Consider the following 15,383-nt stretch of genomic DNA (forward strand, 5'->3'; position numbering starts at 1 on the left):
ACCGTGACAGCTGATTAGGAAAAAAAAATCATATGTTGTTTATACAGGGACAAACAGGTAAAACAATTACAAAAAAAGGTGTTGCTTGCATATTTAAGAAGTATTATTGTGACTATAATGGACTATACCTTGTTGTTATGTGATGACATAACTGTGTGAACACAGATTAGTATGAGCAAGCCACTAATCTACATATTGGAGAAGAGGTCCATTGTGTGAGTTGAGGGGTACTGTTGCTATACAAGTGTAGCAAAGAAAAGAAAAACAGGGAAAGAAAGCAAATCATTTGTCACTACACTCCCAAGCCTAACTTAATTTTTTTCAATCAAAGCAGAGTGCAGCACAGGCTCAGCAGACTGTACATAATGGTAGTGTTAATATTAGTATAGCTTGCTTGAGTATTAGGGCAATTAATCATAAAGGTAATCTATTAAAGTTATTAATTACTTACTTCTACCTTACCCTATACCAAATTTTCTCTCTGTATTGGCAGATAATTACTTGTTTCAGGCATTATTTCACATTAATATTATTAAAACAGACAAAATGATTTGGCAATATAATATAATTATATATAATATAATTTCACTTAATAAAATTACTTTAAATTAATTTAAATTATTTATTGACTTTTTTTATCTTACAATATTCTTACAGTAATCTCAAAATGTAGAATGATAGTATTATCGTCTAGAAATAACATGATTTCACCTGACAAGATATCACATCGTATCAGTTATGTATTGTCAATGACTAATTGTGGCTTGTAGATTAATAAAAATTGTCATGTTAGAAGAGACTCATTGAGGCAGACATTGTGTATGTTACACTAAATAGAACACTGCTTTGCTTTCTTATATATGAAAAAAAGCCTGGGTTTTGAGCCATCTGCTTTAATATACTTTTTTAATCCCAATTATGTAGGTATTTTGATTATTTAGCTGTTGCCTGTATGTCATACATTGTAAAGGATTGTAACATTATCATTATTAACATTTCATTGGTACTTTTCATGCTTTAGAATGTGTATTGATAGAAAAAAATGATGGCACATTTTAAAGTCACAATTAGACAGGGATGTCTCACCACTAACATTTTTTTGCACTGTTACATACAGCCAACCATCATCTTAACTACAGATATTTACCAGATAACCATCTCTTCTGAGGTTTGGTTTTGTTTACACGAACAAACAAATGAGCCCATGGGTTCCTTTTTATGGAACTATGCTGCAGAAAGAAAACAATGACTGTGTTGTGGCTTCAGCTTGATGGTGCATATACATAGTACTGCACAGCTTAACTATTGTTATGATTAATATGTTACCTATTTTTTTTTGTCAAACATTCTTGAAAGAAGTGCACTGAAACATGCATCTGTTTCTTTCTTTTGCAACTCTTCCCTGGTACTGGCCTGTTTACTTATGGATTCAACACATTCAGAAATACCTAATGGTTATGCTGATACATTTGTTTATGCATAATGCAAATATGCTTGCAGCATTACATCTATCAAAAGGCAAATTAAAGTGTCTAAAACATATGGCTGGACTATGCTGTACAACAACAACACTGAAAAGAGATCCCACCACACAAAAATAGTTTGTGTGAAAGGGGTAAAAGAGCTAATGGGATAAATGTGTACAAGTGAAAATAGAAGTAATAGAAGATGGAGATAAGGTAGCATTAAGACGTGAGTCACAGAGTAACAATATAAAGGCGGAGTTTCACAATAGGGAAGTATAATAAAGGGAGGGCAAAGGTTGAAGTGCTTGGATATTCCCAGCAACAGAAAAAAAGAGAAGTACCAATAAAACAGGTTATGAATTGTCTTTAGAGGGAGGAACACAGAGAAGTAGAGTTCAAAGGAGAAACTAAAGACAAACTAAGAACTTATCTAACAGAGTAAAACGTCTGTAAGCACAAGTGGAGCTGTAGGGGACCGGCGTGGAGCTGTCAGTAGAGAACACCGTCAATCTTTATGGACCTTTTTACTTGGTTATATCATGGGACGACTTGTGCTGTTGCTGTCTCTGTGTCACTGTGTGGCTCTTGTGAAGGTAAGATGTTCTCAGTCTATACTCAGCGATGTTTAAGACACAAAAATTATGATACGATTAAGCTCACTTCCTTGCTGGGTCTACTGTTCCTCCAGAGAAATCACATAGGTCACTGTGAGAAACCATCTATTTTGACATCTTACTTAATGAGTGTTCATTTTAAGAATGATCATTTTAGGGAAGAGTAAAAAATGTACATGGTAAGTACAAAGGAAAGCTGGGTTCATAAGTCATCCAGCCGTTCAAAAACCATTGCCAATATTTGTATTATATACAACATGTAATAAAATGTAAAAAAGTAATAATAAAATTAAACAGTACATAGATTTGTATTTTGGTGTGATGTAGTGCTATATTTAAAATAAGTCACAGACTGAAGTTGATGCTCAAGGTTGTGTAGCATGCCATTTTCATTTTTGTTCATTTGTTTTAAAATAAAGGACAGATTGCACATGCATAATTTTATGTGTTTACACATAATTATTATGTGTATTTAATTATGTGCACCACAAATTAGGAGGTATCGGTATGGAATGTCAATTCAGATAAAATCCAAAAAATGCCTGTGTGTGTCTTGAAGGGTTAAAAGGAAGAAGAAGGAATCCTCACCTGGCTCCTTTTGGAGGATGATACAACAATAAAAAAGCTGTAGCCAGTTAACCATTAAACTGAATCACTATTATCAGATTGTATGGGTTCTTTTTCTACGCCTGCAGAACCAGCTTGATTAAATAGCTTCACATCTTTAAACAGGCCTGTGAGGCAGAAAATAAGTTTTGGAATGTTTAAACATTTACTTCATTACTGTATGTGTTTAATGCTAGATCTATATGTAAGACAAAGACAGAGTAAAACTGTTGTAGATAAGACATAAGTAGAGCCCTCTATGGGAATAGAATTACTTTAGTTCTGGACTACCTAATTTTTAAAATGCACATATTATTTTGGTCCAATAAGATTAATACTGTGATTTGAACTGCTAATTATTGCTAATTATTAAAATTGTGGCTCTGTCTTTGTCACCTTCTTCAGCCCATCTTTTCATTACTGCCTTTACTTATGTGTGCTTTAGTTTGTATATACATGATATGTTGCTTTCATTGTTTTTTTCATGATGTCTTGCAGTCCAAGAGTGTGTACAACTGTTTTCTGAACTGAATGTTCTAGTTATCAAGTTAGTTTTGTTTTGGTGTTGTTTGGTTCAGCATTGAATAGACATTATTTTAGCATTGTCTTGGTAGTGTCATAATGGGTGGTCACTTGTATGCTCCTTAATCTGCCTGTGTTTTGATTTTTGTGAAACAAGATATGTGAAATGCTCCCAGAAAATCATCTCACATGATCTCACAAGATGTGATCTTGTGAGCAAGATGGTCCCTGTTTGTCTCTGACTTATAATATGAAACAGCATAATTAATTCACAGATAAACTGAATTTTCACCTGTCAAATCACAGCACAGAATAAGGTGGGCCACAAAAAAAAAGGATGTATAAATCAATTTAATGTATGCTATTGATCAGTGATTTCCAGCCTGGTCCTCAGGGCCCCCCAGAAGGTCCACATTTTTGTTCTATTCCTATGCATTGTGAATTAGGTTGGAACAAAAATGTGGACCATCTGGGGACCAGGTTGAGAACCATTGCTTTAGATATTATGCATATGCTCCATATAAAACGCAATGTGATGTGTCAGTAAATAACAAACTCACTACATGACCATAGTTCCAATTTTCCAATCCACGGGCAAAAAAAAAAGTTCTGGCCCATGGTTTGGACCTCTGTTGCATGTTCTTTAAACTGCTAGTGTAAAAGATGGCAAACGTCAAGAGTAGGAGGCTGGGATAGGTAAAAAAATGTCTGTCAATAAACAAAAGTCCAGATTTCAAAAAGACAAACACGAGACATATAATACTACCTTTCTTTATAAGATGTGAGTTTATCAAGCCGATCTGACAATCTGACAAGCCGATGCAAAAGGAGCTAACCCTTTAGCTTAATTATTGTATCTCCATCAGTTCAAGTTGATAGTTTGATGCCAAACCTGACAAGTAAAACTGAAAAACAGACAGAAATTAATAGTAAGTAATTAAGACAGAAGGAGGCTTCCAGTTTTAAGCGCATTTTTATTTTATACTGCTCTGTGTATAAAATAGACTCTGTGTATTACTACATAAATGTAACTGTATTGCCCTCACATTGTCACCCATCTCTCCCCCACCTCTGAAAAAGTAACTGCTTGATATAGCATGTCAAGTGGAAAAAGCTATGTCTAAAACGTACATAGCCAAAGAGTTTGTAGCTATTCTGATGTTTTCAGATGAGATAAAAATGAACAATCCATTTGTGGTCCTTAATAAACAAGAGCAGTGGAAGACTGAGAGATTATCACCAAGGGAGTGGGAGGTTAGTGCCATGTAGGGGTGTCTTCAACAACCTGGGCTTCAGTTGTGAATACATTGCTCTGCCACCACTTCACTTACCAATGGGCTTATATGTATGTATATTGTGGTGCTACAACTGGAGATTGTAATTCATCAATCCAATTCATATCCTCTTTTTCCTGTTATTTATATAAAGTGTATATATATATATATATATATATATATATATATACACACACACACACACACACACACACACACACACACACACTGCTAAAAAAATAAAGGGAACACTCAAATAACACATCCTAGATCTGAATGAATGAAATATTCTCATTGAATACTTTGTTCTGTACAAAGTTGAATGTGCTGACAACAAAATCACACAAAAACCATCAATGGAAATCAAATTTATTAACCAATGGAGGCCTGGATTTGGAGTCACACACAAAATTAAAGTGGAAAAACACACTACAGGCTGATCCAACTTTGATGTAATGTCCTTAAAACAAGTCAAAATGAGGCTCAGTATTGTGTATGTGGCCTGTATACTGTATACTGCTCATATATACTGCTTTATTTTTTGAGCAATATATATATATATATATATATATATATATATATACTTTTAAATGAATTGGAATACAATGATACAACTCTAATCAGACTGGTGAGCTGATTTGCATTGTAATATTTATAGCATTTTAGCAACATATTTTGTCACAAAGCAGCTTCATAGAAAGGAGAACGGTTTATATATATATATATATATATATATATATATATATATATATATATATATATATATATATATATATATATCTCCTGAAATGACATGCCAGTCCAAAGTACTACGCATAAAGCGCAACTTTATTGTCCTCTTGAAATGCCATATATATTAAAGTGCTTAGATAATATAGCATTATTAAAATTATGACCTGTAATTGTGATAATTTGCAGATTTTAAAAGTAAAAATAAACATTAAGGGCACATGGGAGGCATGGGTCAAATGTAAATTATTTCCAAAGTATGTGTGGGTATTTTCTGATTAAATGAATTTCAGGGCATGTGCCAGTGCAGGTTAATCTAATTCTGTAATGTAGAATTATTACTAGGTTGGGTGAATTGACTGTCCCAAACCCTAACACCTAAATTTTAACTTATGAAAACTGATTTTTAATTATTTATTTATTTATTTATTTTGGTAATTGTTTCATTGTCTTTAAACCAGCCATTAGGGGTGTACTTTGTGTACTTCTGGCGTCGGTCCCAAGCCTGGATAAACGGTGAGGGTTGCGTCAGGAAGGGCATCCAGCGTAAAATCTCTGCCAAAACTATCATGCGGATCACAAATATGATTGCCATACCGGTCGAGGCCTGCGTTAACAACGACCGCCTCCAGTGCTGTTGACCAGCAGGGTGCTGGTGGAAATTGGACTACTGTAGGTCGAAGACCATCAAAGAGGAGAGGAGGAAGGCGGGTTAGAAGGCAGCGAGAGAGAAGGAAAGGCAGGAGTGTGGAGGTTGGAGTAGGGACTCTGAACATAGGGACAATGACTGGTAAAGGCAGAGAGCTTGCAGACATGATGGAGAGAAGGAACGTGGCTATTCTGTGTGTCCAGGAGATCAGATGGAAAGGAAGTAAGGCCAGGAACATTGGAGGTGGATTCAAACTGTTCTATCATGGTGTAGAGAGGAAGGGGGATAGTAGGGATAATCCTAAAGGAACAGCTTGGGAAAAGTGTTCTGGATGTAAAGAGAGTGTCAGACAAGATCATGAGCCTGATGTTGGAGGCTGATGGTGTAATTTTGAATGTGGTCAGTTCATATGCACCACAGGTTGGTTGTCAGTTAGAGGAGAAAGAGGAATTTTGGAGTAAGATGGATGAAGTGGTAGATGGTGTCCCTAAAGAGGAGAGATTGGTGATTGGTGATTGGTGCAGACTTCAATGGACATGTTGGTGAAGGGAACAGAGGGGATGAAGAGGTGCTGGGTATGTATGGTGTGAAAGATAGAAATGCGGAAGGTCAGATGGTTGTAGATTTTGCAAAGAGAATGGAAATGGCTGTGGTGAACACGTATTTTCAGAAGAGGGAAGAACACAGGGTGACATACAAGAGTGGAGGGAGGTGCACACAGGTGGATTATATCCTTAGCAGGAGATGCCACCTAAAGGAGATTGGAGATTATAAAGTGGTGCCAGGGGAAGCAAGGCAGCATAGGGTGGTTGTCTGTAGAATGAGATTAGAAACAAAGAAGAGGAAGAGAGTGAAGACAGAGCCAAAGATTAGATGGTGGAAGCTGAAGGAGGAGGATGGTTGCAGGTAGTTCAGGGAAAAATTGCAACAGGCCCTTGGGGGCAGTGAGGAGCTACCTGAGGACTGGAAAACTACAGCTAAGGTGGTGAGAGAAACTGGCAAATGTGTGTTGGGTGTTTCGTCTGGTCAGAGAAAGTATTCAGAAGAGGAGGGCAGCTAAGAAAATGTGGGATAACCAGAGAGATGAAGGAAGTAGGCAGGAGTACTGTGAGGCTAGTCGCATAGCAAAAAGAATGGTGGCAAAGGCAAAGGCTCAGGCCTATGATGAGCTGTATGAGAGGCTGGACAGTAAAGGAGTAAAGGACTTGTATCGTTTGGCTATACAGAGAGATAGAGCTGGAAAGGATGTACAGCAGGTTAGCCTGATAAAGGATAGAGAGGGAAATGTACTAGTGAGTGAACAGAGAGTGTTGAGTAGATGGAAGGAGTACTTTGAAGAATTACTGAATGAGGAAAATGAGAGAGAGAGACAACGGGGGGAGAGATAGTCGATCAGGAAGTGCAGAGAATTGGTAAGGTGGAAGTGAGGGCAGCTTTAAAAAGGATGAAGAATGGAAGGCAGTTGGTCCAGATGACATACCTGTGGAGGTATGGAGATGTTTAGGAGAGAAGGCAGTGGACTTTTTAACCAGGTTGTTTAACAAAATCCTGGAGAGTGAGAGGATGCCTGATGAGGGGTGAAGCAGTGTACTGGTCCCCATTCTTAAGGACAAGGGTGATGTGCAGAGCTGCAGTAACTACAGAGGTATAAAGTTGATTAGCCACACCATGAAGGTATGGGAAAGAGTTGTTGAAGCAAGGCTAAGGCGAGAGGTTCAGATCAGTGAGCAGCAGTTTGGTTTCATGCCCAGAAAGAGTACCACAGATGCAGTTTTTGCATTGAGAGTGTTGGTAGAGAAGTACAGAGAAGGTCAGAAGGAGCTACATTGTGTCTTTGTGGATCTAGAGAAGGCATATGATAGGTTGCCAAGAGAGGAACTGTGGTACTGTATGAGGAAGTCAGGTGTAGCTGAAAAGTATGTTAGGGTGGTGCAGGACATGTATGAGGATAATGAAACAGTGGTGAGGTGTGCAGTTGGAGTGACAAATGGTTTCAAGGTGAAGGTAGGGTTACATCAGGGATCAGCTTTGAGCCCCTTTTTGTTTGCAATGGTGATGGAAAGGTTGACAGATGAGGTCAGGCAGGAGGCTCCATGGACCATAATATTTGCAGATGACAATGTAATCTGTGGTGAGAGTAGAGAGCAGGTGGAAGAGAATCTGGAGAGGTGGAGGTTTGCACTGGAGAGGAGAGGAATGAAGGTCAGTAGAGACAAGACGGAATACATGTGTGTGAATGAGAGGGAGGCAGGTGGAAAGGTGAAGATGCAAGGAGTAGAGGTCGTAAAGGTGGATGACTTCAAATATCTTTGGTCAACATTCCAGAGCAATGGACAGTGCAGAAAAGAGTTGAAGAAGAGGGTGCAGGCAGGATGGAGTGGGTGGAGACGGGTGTCGGGGCTGATGTGTGACAGAAGGATAGCAGCAAGAGTGAAAGGGAAGGTTTACAAGACAGTAGTGTGTCCTGCTATGATGTATGGTTTGGAGACTGTGGCTCTGTCTAAAAGACAGGAGGCTGAGCTGGAGGTGGCGGAGATGAAGATGCTGAGATTTTCGTTGGGAGTGACAAGGATGGACAAGATTAGAAATGAGCAGATCAGAGGGACAGTGAAGGTGGAGCAGTTTGGAGATAAAGCCAGAGAGGCCAGGTTGAGATGGTTTGGACATGTGTTGAGGAGGAATAGTGGATATATTGGTCAAAGAATGTTGTAGATGGAGCTGCCGGGCAGAAGGAGAAGAGGTAGACCTCAGAGAAGGTTTATGGATGTAGTGAAGGTGGACATGGAGATGGTTGGTGTAAAAGTAGAGGAGGCAGTGGATAGGGCAAGATGGAGGCAGATGATCCGCTGTGGCGACCCCTAAAGGGAGCAGCCGAAAGAAGAAGTTTCATTGTCTTTATTTTTTAAAGATCTTTTTGATTTCTTTCAAAGTGAAGTAATTTTTAAATAAATAAAAAAAAACTTCCAACAAGTTCTTTAGTCAAGTGAGACTGCACCTCTGTCCCTCATGGCCACAAGGTGAACAGATCTCATTATCTAGAAGTAAATGTGTCCCAAAATCTGAAAATCACATATTTTCTTTAAATTCTCTGAATGCCCCATAACTGTCCCCGCACCACCCCCACATGACCCGTCTCCACTTTACCATTCCTATACACTTTAAAAGTGTCACCATGTTATGCCAACATATCCCCCTTTTGTCCCTATATATTGTTTGTAATTGTTGCTACACTTTTGAACAATTTTTAATCTGCCAGGAATTATTTTCTAGATTGAGAGACATACACTGAAACTATTCTTAATGGTTTTTTTTGTCTCTGTATCAATATTGCTGAAAGATGAGACTATGTAGGTCTAATGTCAACAGATAATTTCCACCAGTCGTCACTGACACAGGCTGTGGACAGAGTCTGTTCATAGAATCTTTACACGAATGGAGTACAAAATTTAGAAACAAAGAATGGGAATGGGATCAAGTTGATTTAGATCATATCTCATTAAATACATGATTGTCTCAATCCACTAAGTAGGATATGTGATAAAAAGTAAACTTGAATTGAGTAAACAATTTAAATACTTTTATTTTCCTTGATGATTTTTTAAATAAGTGCACATCAGAGATTTAAAGAAACACATATTAATGTGATAGAATGACACATCAGACACCAAATAACCCCAAAAGATGGACACGGTACTGACACAAATATCTAAGAGAAAGATTTGTAATAGTACGCCCAATACGCCCACCACCCCACCCCCCACCAAAAAAAAAAAAAAAAAAAAAAAAAAAAAATTATATATATATATATATATATATATATATATATATATGAAATTGTTCTAAGACGTGATGAAATAAAATGTAAGATGGAAATTTTACTTTTAGTAACAGTTATGCTATGATTTATATAATATGGTAAGGCCTGAAGGACAGAATCCATGTGATCACATGACGTGCCTGGAGCTATTTTACCGCTCTTTGCTCATTTTGAAAGTTTCCTGATTCCGCTTTTCCCCATCTCACTTACAGTAACTTTAACACAGGCGACTGAAGCAAGTGCAGTGAATACTAGCGGCAATGTCAACAGAATGACAATAAATAATGATCTCATGGAAAAACATTTTTGATGAATACGTAAATCACTAAGGCTGCATGATGATATTGGGATTAAATTGGTATCAGCTGATAAACATAAAAAATCAGCAGTTTAGTTTTTTGATGTTTTTGTTCATTTATGATGACACAACTTTGTTGACTTTTGTACTCTAGAAGCTCTAGAAGAGAATTTTTATGCTGGACTACTGAGCTAAAACATCTGTAATTGATTAATTTTACTCCATTTGTAGATAGAATGTATACATTTTATTCATATTTCTGTATAGAATATGTTTGTTGGAATATGTACATGAAAAATATCAGCACTATTCCCACATTGGTGCATCCCTGTACGATATTCATTCATATTTGACACTACAGCCTGAACTGTTGTTAAGCTGTTTGAGACAATTTAATTTTAGTACAGCACAGTATGTGAAATGTTGAATACAAATCATTTGATTTAGAGGTTGTGATATTGTTTTTTTAAAAGTGGCACTATTTGACCTGTTCCAAAAAAATATTGTCTCATATCATGTATCACGGAAATGTGTGTTGATGTAACATTTTATTCATGTTGAAATCATGCACATTTTTGAATCATGTAAAACCAACATAAAAGCTTTCAGTTTATACAGTGCCCAGGGCAGGCAGAGCACCTGCTCACATGTGTCATAACAACGCTTAGGCTATCAAAGAGTTTTTATATTCAAATTCCAAACAGTGCACCATACAAATTAGTCTGTCTGTTCACACCTCATTGCAAAAGAAAGACAAACAGAAAGCAACAACAGGCATCTTTCACATGTGTAGGCATAATAAATGGAATGGAAAGGTTATTAATCATGGTCTGATGTACAAACATTCATGGTGATGAAGAACAGGTCACTCTGTGTCTGTTAAGGAAGTGGGAAATGTTTGGGTTATTCATGTTCAGTCATTCACATCAGTTGTTACTGATTAGTTTGGAATGAAGTGCACTCTATGCTTTTGGGTAGAGAAAAACAAACATGTTGTTCAAGAGTCTGTATAATCCAAGACATTGTCAACATATTAGAATTAGCTGATATATGTAGTCAATACTGGAAGTGGAAATGAAACAGACAGACAGACAGACAGACAGACAGACGAAACAGAACTGAAACTAAGTTTCATGTATATATCTCAGTTCAGCTTTTCCATACCATTGCAGAATAAAGTTCACTCTGAACCTATAATGTTCCATTCAGATTTCAAACAGTTTTGCCCAGATTTCAGTTTAAAGTTTTTCAGTTTTGTTCCTGGAGTCCCACTGCACTGCACATTTTAGTTTTCCTGCTGTACATTCTGTGTACATGGAGGGGTTTGAGGTGTGTCGGAAAAGGGAGAACATTGCAATGCACCAGGAAATTATTTCTTAGATATTTAAAGGGGAATTCCAACAATTTTTCAAAATGTATGCATAATTACATCGTGAAAGTGCAAACATTAAGAGTTGGTTGATGTGACAGCAACCAGACATCTTAGGAATTTAATGCCTCTTAAAGGATTTTTGAGCAGATCTTGATCTAAAATGTAATTTTAAAAAAATTCTTGGTGGAGAGGTACCAGCAGGCTGTTGTAAGACAAAATAGTTGTAAGACCAAAAAAATGCTTGTTATTTTTTTCAGAATGACCACTTTTTAAAAACATGATCAATGCTACATATTAAAATCGAAAGATGTTTAGGTTCACTGGTGATAGTAAATAAATGACCATAGTTTCACCACCACTGTAAAGAAATCTGTGGCACTAAAGCAGACATAGAGTATATTAAAGTTATAATGATTTAACATGATATTAAATGTCATTATTCTGTTCACAGTCGCAAAGCTCTTCAGTTCCAACATCTTCGCCAACATCTACAGTGACATCTAACTCTGCCACCACAAGAACAGCAACAACGATGCTACAGAGTAAGTTTAATCATTAATTAATTAATTAATTAATTAATGCATTCATTCAGTTTGTATGGCTAGGTTAATAAAGATGCAAAATATATTTGTAGGACTTTTATTTAAATTTTCATAAAGGGTCTCCTGTGTTAATTGACTAACAACACCCAGCTATCCAGGACTGACAACCTAAGAACAAACAAACAAACAAAAAAGTTTCAGTTAGGGGAGAACCAATGGAAGCTAATCAAATGTTTTGTACAATAAAACTGAATTTAATTTAAAACATAATGCACTTGTACAATATAAGGGCAAAGGGGCAAGGACTTCTTGTAAAATGGAATTATTACAATTAGCATTTTTTTTATAAAAATGTATTAATGAAATTAAATCTTGATCTCTTTCTGTACTGCTGTTCATCTGTAAATTACATTTTCATGGTAACTGAGTTTGAGTTCCAATTCTTTTCTCTATATCTCTTTCTCTCAGAGCCACCCAGTGTAGACAATGTTACTGTAAAGAGTCGCAGTGAGACTGCATTGACATTAGAATGGAACAAAGTGGACAACAGCAACGTTTACAGTTACAGACTGACAGACTACAATGGAATAAACATCAACATCAGTGGATCAGAGGGAGATTCTATAGTGACGCACACAGTCTCAGCTCTTTCTCCTGGAACTAAATACTCCTTCACTCTGTACACTGTCTTTGAAGGAGTGGAGAGCATTGGATACAACTTTTCCAGTGTCACCAGTAAGTGTGGGAGTGTTTTACATGGAATCAGTGAATTGAAAATCTGTGAAGCTTCAACCAAACTTTATAAACAGTGCTTTAAGGTTTGTCAGACAAAAATAACTTTCATCAAAATTGGAGATTTCTTCTTTTATATATTATGAAAAGCAAGAAGAAAGGTTGTTATTGTCAATTTTTTTGATAAATTCCATTGGAGAATATAGGAAATAATGAGTGAAAAGCTACAATATCATACAAATCAATATTGTGCTCTTGCACATCTCTAAATAAGAATTTTTATTGTAATTGAAATGCAGACTTCATTATTTATTCAGTCCTCTCTCTCTCTTTCGTTCTCTCTCTTTCTCTCTCTCACTCTCTCCCCCTCTCTCTAACCCTCTCTCACTCACTCTCTCTCTCTTTCATTCTCTCTCCCTCTCTCATTCTTTCACACTCTCTTTCTCGCTCTCTCTCTCTCTCTCTTTCTCTTTCAGCTCCATCCAATGTTGACAGTGTATCTGTAAAGAGTCGCAGTAAGACTGCATTGACATTAGAATGGAACAAAGTGAACAACAGCAATGTTTACAGTTACAGACTGACAGACTACAATGGAATAAACATCAACATCAGTGAATCAGAGGGAGATTCTGTAGTGACACACACAGTCTCAGCTCTTGCTCCTGGAACTAAATACTCCTTCACTCTGTACACTGTCTTTGAAGGAGTGGAGAGCAGAGGATACAACTTTTCCAGTGTCACCAGTAAGTGTGGGCGTGTCTTACAAGCTTCAACCAAATTTTATAAATCATGCTTTAAGGTTCATCAGACAAAAATAAGTTTCATCAAAATTTGATAGTTCTTCTTTTATATTTTACGAAAAAAGCAAGAATAAAGGTTTTTAATATGTTTGTTTGAAAAATGTCATTAGAGAATATAGGAAATAATGAGTGAAAAGCTACAATATCGTACAATTCAATATTGTGCCTTTGCGCATCTGTAAATCTGAATTTTTATTGTAATTGAAATGCAGACTTCATTATTTATTAAGTCCTCTCTCTTTTTCGTTCTCTCTCTCTCTCTCTTTCTCCTTCTCACTTGCTCTCTGTCTCTCACTCTCTCTTCCTCTCTCTCTCTCTGTCTCACACTCTCTCTCACGATCTCTTTATCTCTCCCTCTCTCACTTGCTCTCTCTATTTCTGTCTCTCACACTCTCTCACTCACTCTCTCTCCCTTCCTCTCCCTCTCTCACTCTCTCTCTCTTTCTCTCTTTCAGCTCCATCCAATGTTGACAGTGTACCTGTAAAGAGTTGCAGTGAGACTGCATTGACATTAGAATGGAACAAAGTGAACAACAGCAATGTTTACAGTTACAGACTGACAGACTACAATGGAATAAACATCAACATCAGTGAATCAGAGAGAGATTTTGTAGTGACACACATAGTCTCAGTTCTTTCTCCTGGAACTAAATACTCCTTCACACTGTACACTGTCTTTGAAGGAATGGAGAGCAGTGGATACAACTTTTCCAGTGTGACCACTAAGTGTGGGAGTGTTTTACATGGAATCAGTGAATTGAAAATCTGTGAAGCTTCAACCAAACTTTATAAACAGTGCTTCACAGTTTGTCAGACAAAATAAATCTTCATCAAAATTTGAGAGTTCTTCTTTTATATTTTATGAAAAGCAAAAAGAAAGGTTTTTAATGTAAGTTTGTTTGATAAATTTCTTTAGAGAATATAGGAAATAATGAGCGAAAAGCTACATTATCATACAGTTCAATATTGTGCCTTTGCACATCTGTAGATCAGAATTTTTATTGTAATTGAAATGCAGACTTCATTATTTATTCAGTCCTCTCTCTCTTTCTTTCTCTTTCATTCTCCCTCTTTCTCTCTCTCTCTCTCACTCTCTTTTCTCTCTTTCTCTCTCTCTCTCTCTGTCTCTTTCTCTCTCTTTCCCTGTCTCTCTCTCTTTCAGCTCCATCTAATGTTGACAGTGTATCTGTAAAGAGTTGCACTGAGACTGCATTGACATTAGAATGGAACAAAGTGAACAACAGCAACGTTTACAGTTACAGACTGACAGACTACAATGGAATAAAGATTACTAAACACTCTTTCTCTTTCTCTCTCTTTCTCTCTCTCTCTTTCTCTTTCAGCTCCATCCAATGTTCACAGTGTATCTGTAAAGAGTCGCAGTGAGACTGCATTGACATTAGAATGGAACAAAGTGAACAACAGCAACATTTACAGTTACAGACTGACAGACTACAATGGAATAAACGTCAACATCAGTGAATCAGAGGGAGATTCTGTAGTGACACACACAGCCTCAGCTCTTTCTCCTGGAACTAAATACTCCTTCACTCTGTACACTGTCTTTGAAGGAGTGGAGAGCAGTGGATACAACTTTTCCAGTGTCACCAGTAAGTGTGGGCGTGTTTTACATGGAATCAGTGAATTGAAAATCTGTGAAGCTTCAAGCAAACTTTATAAACAGTGCTTTAAGGTTTGTCAGACAAAAATAAGTTTCATCAAAATTTGAGAGTTCTTTTATATTTTACGAAAAGCAAGAAGAACAGTCTTTAATTTAAGTTTGAAAAATGTCATTAGAGAATATAGGAAATAATGAGTGAAAAGCTACAATAGCGTACAATTCAATATTGTGTCTTTGCACATCTGTAAATCAGAATTTTTATTGTAATTGAAATGCAGACTTCATTATTTATTAAGTCCTCTCTCTTTTTTGTTCTCTCTCTCTGTCTCTCTCTCTCTCTC

The 15,383-nt window shown here is 36.8% G+C and overlaps 1 protein-coding gene across 3 annotated transcripts in view; it reads left to right on the forward strand.

Moving 5' to 3' along the window:
* Positions 1 to 1,825: 1,825 nt before the first annotated feature.
* Positions 1,826 to 15,383, forward strand: part of ptprh (protein tyrosine phosphatase receptor type H) — a 29,422-nt gene continuing 15,864 nt past the window's right edge. Inside the window, exons 1-5 of one of the 3 annotated variants that reach the window (XM_037534159.1) lie at positions 1,826 to 2,059; positions 11,799 to 11,889; positions 12,358 to 12,624; positions 13,098 to 13,364; positions 14,765 to 15,031. In XM_037534159.1, coding sequence (XP_037390056.1) covers positions 2,006 to 2,059; positions 11,799 to 11,889; positions 12,358 to 12,624; positions 13,098 to 13,364; positions 14,765 to 15,031 — 946 coding nt within the window. In that variant the 5' untranslated portion in view covers positions 1,826 to 2,005. The remainder of the gene's footprint in view (positions 2,060 to 11,798; positions 11,890 to 12,357; positions 12,625 to 13,097; positions 13,365 to 14,764; positions 15,032 to 15,383) is intronic. The other 2 variants (XM_017696122.2, XM_037534160.1) reach the window with 2 other exon arrangements.

The sequence above is a fragment of the Pygocentrus nattereri genome, chromosome 24, assembly GCF_015220715.1.
Source record: "Pygocentrus nattereri isolate fPygNat1 chromosome 24, fPygNat1.pri, whole genome shotgun sequence".
Taxonomy (NCBI): domain Eukaryota; kingdom Metazoa; phylum Chordata; class Actinopteri; order Characiformes; family Serrasalmidae; genus Pygocentrus; species Pygocentrus nattereri.